The sequence below is a fragment of the Uranotaenia lowii genome, chromosome 1, assembly GCF_029784155.1.
Source record: "Uranotaenia lowii strain MFRU-FL chromosome 1, ASM2978415v1, whole genome shotgun sequence".
NCBI lineage: Eukaryota > Metazoa > Arthropoda > Insecta > Diptera > Culicidae > Uranotaenia > Uranotaenia lowii.
Window position 1 is genome coordinate 188,559,504 of NC_073691.1, and position 10,763 is coordinate 188,570,266.

Here is a 10,763-nt window from a genome sequence, read left to right on the forward strand (position 1 = left end):
CAATACTGTCTCCATCTTTATCAAAAATCATTTAAGTATAGATATATTCTACCGTATTTGTTATCTCCCTTCGTTCAGTATTCCACCGTACCCGATAAAAACAAACACAAATCGTCGCCAGTGTATTGTTACCTCACTCACTCACTCACACGCTCTCTCGCAACACTGACAAAATTTTCGGAACACTACCGCCCGATGGCAGTGCAACACCGGGTCAAAACCAGTGCAACATTGTCTGAATAAACAAACAGTTTGACAGCACCTAGTGGTGCACCAGTGCAACACTCGGCATAAACAAATACGGTATAAGAGACAATAATAATAGAAAAAAATCAGATCATTTATTGCTTTAATTTATCATCGTTAGTTGAAGCGTTTAGTAAGTACTTATTATAAAAATGTATTGAAATTCTGTATTGTTAGTTGATTAGTTGATATTACTAAACTATTCAGCTGACCAACTTCAGCTTGTATTATCGATAATGCGTGAAATGCGTTCTAACATCAACGGACGTCTCTACACAATAGACATAGATACTGTAAAACAATATATTTGACAAATGAACCGACAAGTTTCACTCCATCTTTAGTCTTCTCAGATTGGCTTGACACCACATGATACCGCAAGATTTAAATATCCATGTGGTCCAATATCCAATTCAAATGATATCCGACCATAACTCCGCAGCCAGGACCATTTTTGATGCACTCTAGCGAGCCTCTAGAAACAATTCCGAACACCACATACTTCAGATGGTTATCGAGGAGGACTGGTGTCTGGAACGGACCTCCGGAATCACCTCTGCAGTGACATTCTCCCTGGAAACCCTTTGCGCTGAACAACGACTCACCCTTGCAGAGTTCGGTCCAACTTCCGGTTCTCATATTGGCCTCCATAAGCTCTGAAGCAGGAGCGCCGTGTTTTTTGAGCCCCCAGCCGGTCACTTTAAGCTGTTTCGGTTTCAAAATCTGAAGATCTATTGACAAGGGTAAACAGATGGGCTGGATATGTTCCATGGAGGTGTCCGCTTTAGACTTCAAGCGCACCAGACCTATGTCGTAGTCTAAGTGTTTTTTGATGGAACGTGTTTTTCTCTCGTGGAAGTTTTCATGAACAATCCGCTTGTCAATTGCGTAATCCCGATACGGCTTGAGACAGTATCCCTCGTCATCACAATCTGGATTTGTGTCCAGATTGTACTCGCCCAGTCGCACCTTCAGAGGGTCATATTTTTCCTTCAAACAATGGGCAGCGGTCAAAACGTATCTCTCGTGAATCAATGAGCCGGAACATCGGGGTTCCAGCTTGTCCCGACTCAAGTAAAGTAGGTTAGCCATCCACGGGTAGCGACCCAATCCTGCTTCCTGGCCGCCGTGAATCTTGTCCTGCAATCGGTCCACTTTTGGTTGTCCACAGTTGGTCAAACCCAGCTTCTTTGCGTTCGGGTGATCAATCAGATTGTTGAACGAGCTTAGCTTGGCTTGTTGAGATCCTGCACAGCAAACCCAGTGGCCACCTCTACCATCGGATGGGCAGCGGCTCATTTTAATGAAATGCCTTATACTTTTGTTATTGGTTAAATTGCCTCCTTGGGAAATTGTGTTACTGATGCGATAGCACTGATTTATCGGAACACAAAACCCCGACTTGCCTTCGGGGTCCTCACAAGGGGCAAAAACTGTAAAAAAAGACCAGAAAAATCAGTTAGCGATAGTTTTAAATGTCTTCATAGTTAAAAAAAAATCGTTGTATAACAACGAAAAATATGTGAGTCATGCCTTGAAGCAAGTTCTTCATCTAAAAGGGGGCCATAGATTATGCCTCAGTTGCACAAATGCGACGATTCTACGACGCTCGCCTTCATACGAAACATGAATTTTTCCCGCAAGAGCAAACAAAAACAAACCACCTCAACCGCAGCAGAGGCAGAATATTTAAACGACCTGGAATTTGATCAAACTGCACCTTAAGGCTGCCATGAATTACACAAATGCAATGCAATTCGATGAAATTCTGTCGCTGCGTATACGATTTGCATCGTGTATGGCACTGCATTTATGAACGCACAATCGTGTGAAGTGAAATCATCGATCAGATTTGTGCAGCTCGGCTTAGCACTCATCGGCTGAACGGGAGACACACGTCCTGCCCTACTGAAGATCTTTGGTTAACTGACGGACGACCGCTCACGACACGACAGCTTAGCTTTCGTGTGTGTGTGTGTGTGTGCATGTAGTAAGGACGATGGAGGGAGCTTCCCGACTCGGGAAAGGCCTATCAGCCGAGAGAGTGTCGTACCCGTAATCATCGGCTACACATCTCCTCCCTACACAAAGATTAAAAGTTAAAACGAAAACAATGATTTTAAAAATTTCAAACTGGGAATATGCAAACACCCAGAAATTTGATTTCACTTTCTCGATCTTAAACCAAAATACGGTTGTAAGCGCAGTCAACACTTCCTTTTGTGCTTATTCATGTCAATATTTGAATCTTTTGTCTCAATGCTCACTCTGAATCAGTTCATTTTCCTCACAGTTTTATATAACGTTTGTAGTATACTTAGAAGTAAACTAGCTCGTGACACTCAAATATCGTGGTACTTTTATTTCTCTAACCATTCAATTCTTGATCCAGCCATATTCCTAGAACCTTTTTCCACAGGTGTCTTATTCAAACCAAACCGCTATTAGCACTGATCCACTGACATGACACTTAGAACAAAAATTCAACCATTTTCTTTCTAATTTATTTTGTCAGATTTTAGATTTCGTAGGTTCGCAATACCGACGGTAGGTGGCGAACCCGAAAAATGTGACAAAAAATGCCCTGTGAATATGTACCTGTTTAGCCCGATTTTATCGTAGAAATTGCCTGTTTTTTTCTTTAGTTGGGTGGCATTTCCCAACTGAGATAGCATTTCTTCAAATCGATCGATGCGGAATCTCTGGAATCTATTTTTAAACTCAAATGGTCAGCACGCTTCTGACAAATTCGACTGGTTGCCAAAATACGGTATTAAGGTAACCATCACAGAGTTAACCTTCAGAACCCTCTTCATGTTGGTCATCGAGATCAAACCTAAATTCATCAAGTGAACCTTCAGAGCACTCTTCATGTTGGTCGTCCCGATCCAACGTGAATTAATAAAGTGAACCAGAGTTGGTTAATTTCACCCGTCACGCTTGACCTGACTAGCTTTGTTTCATCATTTGACTGGTACTGTACTCAATTGACGGAACCTTACTACTTGCATGACGGATAAAGCACGAGTCAACATTTCTCCGTCTTTCGTTGCGACTGGCGAAGCTCTACACTTAGTCAAATTCAGCCTGCGAGTGACTGACAAAGCTCTTCACACTTCGATCGGCTGCTGACGGTAGGTACAACCAGTGATGTCAACCTTCCAGATTTTGTCTAGATCTTCCAGACTTTTTGGACTTTTGCCAGACATTTTTTCTGGTTTCCAGACTTCCAGACTTTTGACATTTCTTCCAGACCATTCCAGACTTTTGGTTAAGGTTATAAATTGTTCTAAGAAACTATGAAAATTCAAATTGGTTATTGGTGTAATACGGCAGAAAATGATAAGAATTTATGAATTATGCTTTCAGAACTGTTTAAAGCCTATTAATAATGTTATTAATTGCATTAATGACAAATGCTTCGAAGATGTAAGTGAAATTGAGCGTCAGGCATAGCACGTGACACTGATAGTGGCAGAGACATAAGATTAATGGCTATCTGCAACTATGAGATCTGGTGACCAAAAAAAAGGTCACCACCTTCTAAACTTAACTATCCAGACATTTCTAGACATTTCCAGACATTTTTTCAAAATCTTCCAGATTTTCCAAAAAACAGTTGAAAACCGTGGGTGCAACTAATTGAAAGATTTCCTGGCAGGAGCAACAATAGCAATAAAAAACTGAAAACGGGCTTGCTGGCAGTAGCAACAATAATAATAAATGCGTTTCTTTTTCGTCTTCGGTCGTTTGAATGCGATTGGTGAATGCTTGACTATGAAATTCATTTTGGTTTAAAAGACTGGAGGATGAGTGACTGGAAAACGAAGTGACTGGCGTTTTAGGAACAGTCAATTGAGTTTGACGGACCTAGAGGCTTCACAGTCACAGTTTTTTGACTAATAACGATGACTTTTGCCAAGCCTGAAGTGAACCCTCAGACACTCTTCATGGTGGTCCTCCCGATCCTACGTAAATTTATAAAGTGAACCTTCAGAAGACTTTTCATGTTGGTCCTCCCGATCCAACGTAATTTCATTAAAAGAACCATGGGGGATGCGCCTAAATGCGGACCAAGTAGGCTGCGCCTGAATTCGAGCTTTGTGCTGCGCCAAATGCAAGCCAAGTGGCTGCGCCTGAATGCGAGCTTTTTTTTTTGCTGCGCCAAATGTGTTGCACCTTATGCGAGCGATGTGCTGGGACTAATACGAGACATAAAAGCTGCTCCTGAATGTGAGCTATGAGCTACGCTAAATGCGAGACGAATGGACTGCTTTGAGCTCAGTTGTACCGAATGCGAGCTAAATGCGCTACGAAATAAGGCTAAGTCAATTGAATACGCCAGATTGTGATTTCTCTTGAAAGCGAGCTGCATTATAATTAAGTTTGTCTAGCTATTTGGTTTTGAGCGTGTAGTGAACGAGTCAAAAACCTACCAAAGAATGAGTGTTTAGAACTGTAGTGTTTATAGTGTATATGTCAAACGCACACATGGGAAAACAACGGAAACAACAATCAACAAATCAAAACAACAGCAACCGAAGAAGAAAATTTGGATTTCGATTCGTCATCGCAGTGAAAGCATTTATTGCTGAAATTCCGCCATTTGCTCGCATCTCAGAGTCGCTGCCAGAGTTGAAGGAGGAAATATCCGTATCGTTCGTCAATAAGGTGAGTTTAAGTGGATCAGCTTTGTTGTATTGGATAATATCCAACGTTTATTCGACTTGCAGGCAGCGGATAAATTACCCAAGCAACCAAAAGTCGCGTTTTTACTTAACACCGAACTCCGAAGTTCACATTTGGCTGAACAAATTTTTTACGGGAACTTCAGGTGACTCTTGTCGCGTAAAAGTTACTCAGGAATTTCCATCGCCTTTTAAAGGGTTAAAATGACGATAACGGAACTTCTAAGCGCCTTTAATGCAACTTTTTTTGAGAAGGTCGGTTGCGTTCGCGAAGCACTTTCTAAGATACTTCTAGGTGTTTAAAGGAACTTATTTGGGAATTCTATAGCACTTCTAGGTGTTTTAAGGAACTTATTTGGGAATCCTAAGCGACATGTCAAAAATGTCTATCAATTTTTCATCATGGTATTTGTTTTGTTCACATTAGTTCTGATATTTACAATGGAATTCAACGCAAAAGAAAAATTCGACGAAGGTTGAATCAACAAGTAGTAAGTATTTTTCGTATTTTCACCATCGTTGTTATTTTTTTTTCAGATCTTTTCCATCATCCACCGCTGCGATTGGGGAGGGTACCTGCAGGCTTACTGACGGCGATTTGAATTTCAATCTGCATTCTGGCGCAGCTCGGGGAAAACCTCTCAAAGACCGCATCCCATTACTAATGACAACATCCACCTGGAAACGGCCTGAAGCCGGTGCCGTCATTACGGACAACATAGACTTTCTTCTGGAAGACACGGCCGCTTTCGTAGGTAGAATTTTTCAGCATTTTAACATTGATATTTGGTAAGTCTTTTGTGTGATAATATTTTGTGATTCGAATAAATTTTAGATAACATAATTTTTTGTTACTATTTATTAAGTGTACTGAAATCCCTTGAAAACAAAATAATGTACAATCTATTGACCAACCCATTCAATTATCGCTCATACGCGATCTCAATTGATATTCCTTAAGTTTATATACTAATCATTACAAAGGCAATGAACTATTGCTGGATTGGTCGAGTGGCTGGTGAGTTTCATTGCAACCTAGAGAGCAGCGGTTCAATTCTCTTAGCGTAAGTATAGCTTTTGTAATCAAAACTATGTAATAAAAATTGAAATCAATGAGATAGACCATGATAGACCGGCAATCTAGCAATCTGTCATCTGGTTGTCAGAGCATTCTGTCAACCGGATTTTTTTTTCGGCGCGTAGAAGTTTTTTGACATTCTCTTTGAGGCTGAATAGCATTCTCTACAGCTTCTTAAACGAACTTGAAAGTAGCTTTAAGAACTTAAATTTTGGGCTGATTAGCGTTCTCTTCAGACAGAAACGAGAGCTGATTAAGCTTCTAAGGAACCTTTTTAAGGGAATTCTGGTTGCTTGGGTAGTGCTCCCCGAGTTGGGTCAGCAGAAACGGAAACCGAGCGAGTTAGCGAAGGTAGCAGTAATCCGTCGTCATCGATTCCAGTATAAAGCTGTGGAGGACTAGGAATTGCTGCTGCTAAGGTGAGATGAAAATTGCCCTGCGAGTAACGGCATAATGTAGTGTTGTATTGTTTACAGAAGGAATCCGAGTCTACCATATCCAGATTAGCCGGAAGAACATACAGCCAAAGCTAAGGTAAAACAACACTTGTCCTTCGAGAATTATCCTCTCAAAACCCAGCATTTTGCCGTAGATTGCTGAAGACTTTGATGTCTAAGCGCAAAAAGGAAAAGAAGGAGAAAGAAACCTTCACAACCTCGAGACAAGGCAAAGGTGAGTCTTACCTTAATATCCCCTTCTATACCCAGTAAAGTAGCTGCTCGTTATTGTAGTGTCGGGTGCCCAGCAAACCACGTAACGGACGGTAGCCATAAATTTAGCGGAAGTTAATGGCCCCATTGGGTGAGTGCCTTATTATTGTACTGCATGAGCCAATCCTAAAGTCACGATGAATTTGAATAGGGTCGTTTTTGGGAGCTGATCCAATCGCTTTTCGGGACTCAATTTTCGCCATCTTGGTTTTGTCAGTCCCGTTGTTGCGAAAGTAAGCTGCGGACGTCGAGAGGGCCAGCCGGAAGTCGTTGGAGGTGCTCCGGGAAACTGCGGTACGCCCGTCGAAGCAGTGAAACCTGGCAGGGTTGCCAGTTCACTGGATACGACTGTGATACTGAAAATTAAAGCTGTGATACACCTGTGCCGTCCAAGCAGCTGTGATATGATTGATGTGCGTTTGAGGTAGGAAAAACGGGCCCGTGAGTAATAATGTTAGGATAGCATAAGTTTTTAAAATGTCGTATTAGTAAATAGTTATAATTTTTACAAGATTTGGGTTTTGCGTGTTTGTGTTTTGGGTAAAAGTTACCCGTGCAGCACACACTGAAAGTCAGTGGTGCTAAACTTGTTTCACCAGTTAGATATAAAAGCAGAAAAAGATCTCAAATATCAGAGTTTTTTTCTTCACATTCCCGGAGAGGAGGGTGCATGTGTGGACCAGACTCAGTATGAGAAGTGCAGTGCATATTACATGAAGTAAGTCGAGAATGCCACAAAGCTGGTTAAACGACTATAATCGAAACAACAATATTACATGAAACCTCTACGGGAATAGGCACGTGTGATGGGCTGGTCGTTATCTATCGCTAGCGCAATGGACCTCCCTCGTACATATTTATAGACCGCGGGCGTATTTATACCGTATTTATACACTCATGGGATGAATAAACCCAAGAGGCCTAAAATCCCAAATAAACAACAAAATATATCGTCACTTTGACATTGGGTGGTTTCCACACTGGGTACAGTTGTTATTGGGCCCGAAAAGAACCCAAAACCGTGTAACACTTTGTGGTCCAATTTTGACTAGTCAAAGCATAGCATAGCGTGGGGTGACTACACACATCTTGCATTGGCTGATCTGGGGGGGTAAGATCTGAAACAGTAAAATAGCTTTTTTTGTGCAGAGAACTATGGGTCGTATGGCTGTTTCAGATAGGAATCAGAAGGGTGAAATTGAGGACATCTACTTGGCAGATAGGATTGTTGAATGATATAATGAATGAAACATGAAATAATCTGTAATCTCACTAGAGTCCCTCGTCAGCCAAGAGCGTTGAATTTGAGTTCACACACACACACAATTTGTCCTCCTCTGCTGTGCGTTATTCTCACATTTTCAAATCGATGCAACCCAATTCTTCCCCCTAGCTTGGGGGACAAAATATTCATAAGGCAATTATTTCGACAAAGACTGCACAGGATAAAATTACTCACTTGCCAGTTGCACTAGAACAACATCATTTTTCTATCACAAATTTTCAGAACCATAAAATTGACCACCTGTTGTTATAAATAGAAGGATTCGGCATCCCGAGAGCCAATTTGTCAATATTATAAAGTCCCAACCAAAAACCTTCGAATTGACGTTTATGACCGTTGTTTTCACATTTTAAGCAGTCAAACTTATCATGGCAGTCTAAGATTCAATGGGACCTAACTACCATGTACATGTTTTAAAGAATCACTTTCAGGCTCATTGCGAAAAAAACTAAATCCAAGCACTGACACGAAAAACAAAACCGCAATCAAGAAAGGTTCTTCCAACTCAATAAGACAAATTCTAAACCTTTCTGAAAGACCCATTCCTTAAGCACTTATTTCGGTGGAAATTGCTAAGTTCTGACCACACGTTGATACCACTTAATTTTAATTTGTTAAGATTCACTCAGTTAAAAAACAAAATTTATTAGAATTTTTGGCAAAGCGAAAAAAACGCAGTCCTCGCCTACTTCCACCTTTGGTCCAATTTTTAGCAGTCCAAAGTACAAACCTTTGTGTTAGAAATGAAAAATTTCTTTTCTTAGAGCAAGTTCTGTGGTGTTGGGAAAAAGTGGTAGAAATTTTGACACTTACGGCACATTTAGAAAATTTTGCCGTGCATAAACATTTTCAAGATCTGTGGCCTTCTAGTTTTTTTACAACACGTGTTGTATTTTCGCATGCTGTGATGCAAAAATAGCAAAATTTCTATCACATACGGGAAACAGAAACAGTGTTGTAAAAAAATACAACGCCCCAAGATCTTGAAATCATTTTTACATGGTAAAATTTTCAAAATGTCAAAATTTCTACCACTTTTTCCCAACACCAGTAAACTTGCTCTTGGAAGACAGTTACTTTTTCACTAAAATATTGCGGGAAATTCTCCATTTTGGAGACGTAGCGAAAAATTCTTGCACAAGGAAACAATCACTCACATATCAGCATTCATTCATGAACTTAAATTTTCCTAAGCATATTCACAAATATGATATTTACCATTCTGCATCCCTTGGCTTGGACGTTTGGTGATATCCGTTTCCAAAAACGATGATTTAGGCGATATCGTAGGTCCTTGTTTGGAAACAGTTTTCCTCTGATGAACGAGGGTCCCTTCCGGACAACAGTAATACGAACCTTCATGGTCTCGATGGCACAAATTTTTCTCCATTTCTTCATCGAAATATTTATTTCTTCGACGATTTTTCAAATAGTTGGCAACAGATCTACATTTCAGAGGTGCCACGCAAAGACCTGGTTCGGTGTCTCGGTACACACACGGTTTATCCTTGGGCAGGTCGGTATTATTGCAGCAAATCCATGGCTTGTTGCCCTCCCAATGGCAAATATGTGTCCGGTGGCTTATCGAATTTTTCCAGTGTCCCTTGGTGATCCAATTATTTGATTCACAAAATTTCTCCGGTACGCAACTTTGATTCCGGTTTTTACATTGACTTCCCTTGATTCCCTTGCCGGAAGCTATTAGTCCGAAAACTATAAGTACATTGACAAAGAGCATCGTAGAATTTTCTTTCCTCGACACGATCACTCTAATTTCCACATTCGATTACCTCCTCGAGACCACGAGACCGGCGACGTTCGATTCCATTCGGATGCGCCAAGCAACTGGGCGATGGTCACGTTTTGCACAGGACTAAATAACAGACGAGGTGCGACTCTCCTTTTCTCTTGCTCAATTTTCTTATCTGTCTCTCAAAAAACGTTAAGGGTATGTTTCTTTTCGAACGTTCAAATTCATAATTTGAAACAGGTTTCGGGTGTCTGCACAGCAAATTTGCTGGATTTTGTACCCGCTGTCTTTCCAGCAAAATCACTAGCCATTTTGATAGCTGGAAAATCCAGGAAACTAAATTACTGAATAACTAGCATTCTCAATTGCTGGAAACCAGCTATCTCAATTGCTGTAAATCTGCATTATTTTTTCTATCGAAATTTTTTTGGAATCAAAAATAAGACTTTAAATTTAAATGCCCATGATAGTCATATTTGTAAAAAGAAATTTGTTCGTAAATTGAGCGATTTTTATTTAAATTTTTATAACAAAATTAAATAATATCTGCCAGTGGGTTGACCTCTTTTCACCAAGTATTGGGCATTATCCTCCATCTGAAAAAAATTATAAAAATTATTAGTTTCTTCAACGAAATAAAAAAATTACCTTTGGTTTAAATGCCTCATCGCTGGTATATGGAATCAAACACTTTTCGCGCGCATCAAAAAATAATAAGCATAAACAAAAACAAATCCGAGTTTGAAAGATCGATTGCTGTTTTTCCAGCAATGAAGATCAAGTGCAGGAAAAATCAGCAAAACGGAGAGTGTTTGCTGGATTCCAGTAAAAATTTGGATTGCTGAACATTTCCAGCAACTGTTTGTGCTACATACATAAATCCAACATAAATTCATAACATCAATTTAAAATCTCCTTTTGCGCCTTTAAGGTGAATAAATTGGTTATCGATCACCTGAACATCATTTTTGCGTATCATTAACAGTATTGCTGGTATTTGTGAATT

General features: G+C 40.2%; 1 protein-coding gene across 1 annotated transcript; it reads right to left on the bottom strand.

Moving 5' to 3' along the window:
• Window positions 1–306: 306 nt before the first annotated feature.
• LOC129740574 (serine protease grass-like) lies at window positions 307–9,837 on the bottom strand. Its single transcript, XM_055732275.1, has 2 exons — window positions 9,226–9,837; window positions 307–1,679 (listed from the first exon to the last, which is right to left on the bottom strand). Exons 1-2 carry the CDS (start codon window positions 9,743–9,745, stop codon window positions 631–633), a joined length of 1,569 nt encoding a protein of 522 aa, XP_055588250.1. The 5' UTR covers window positions 9,746–9,837; the 3' UTR covers window positions 307–630.
• Between the last annotated feature and the right edge of the window lie 926 nt (window positions 9,838–10,763).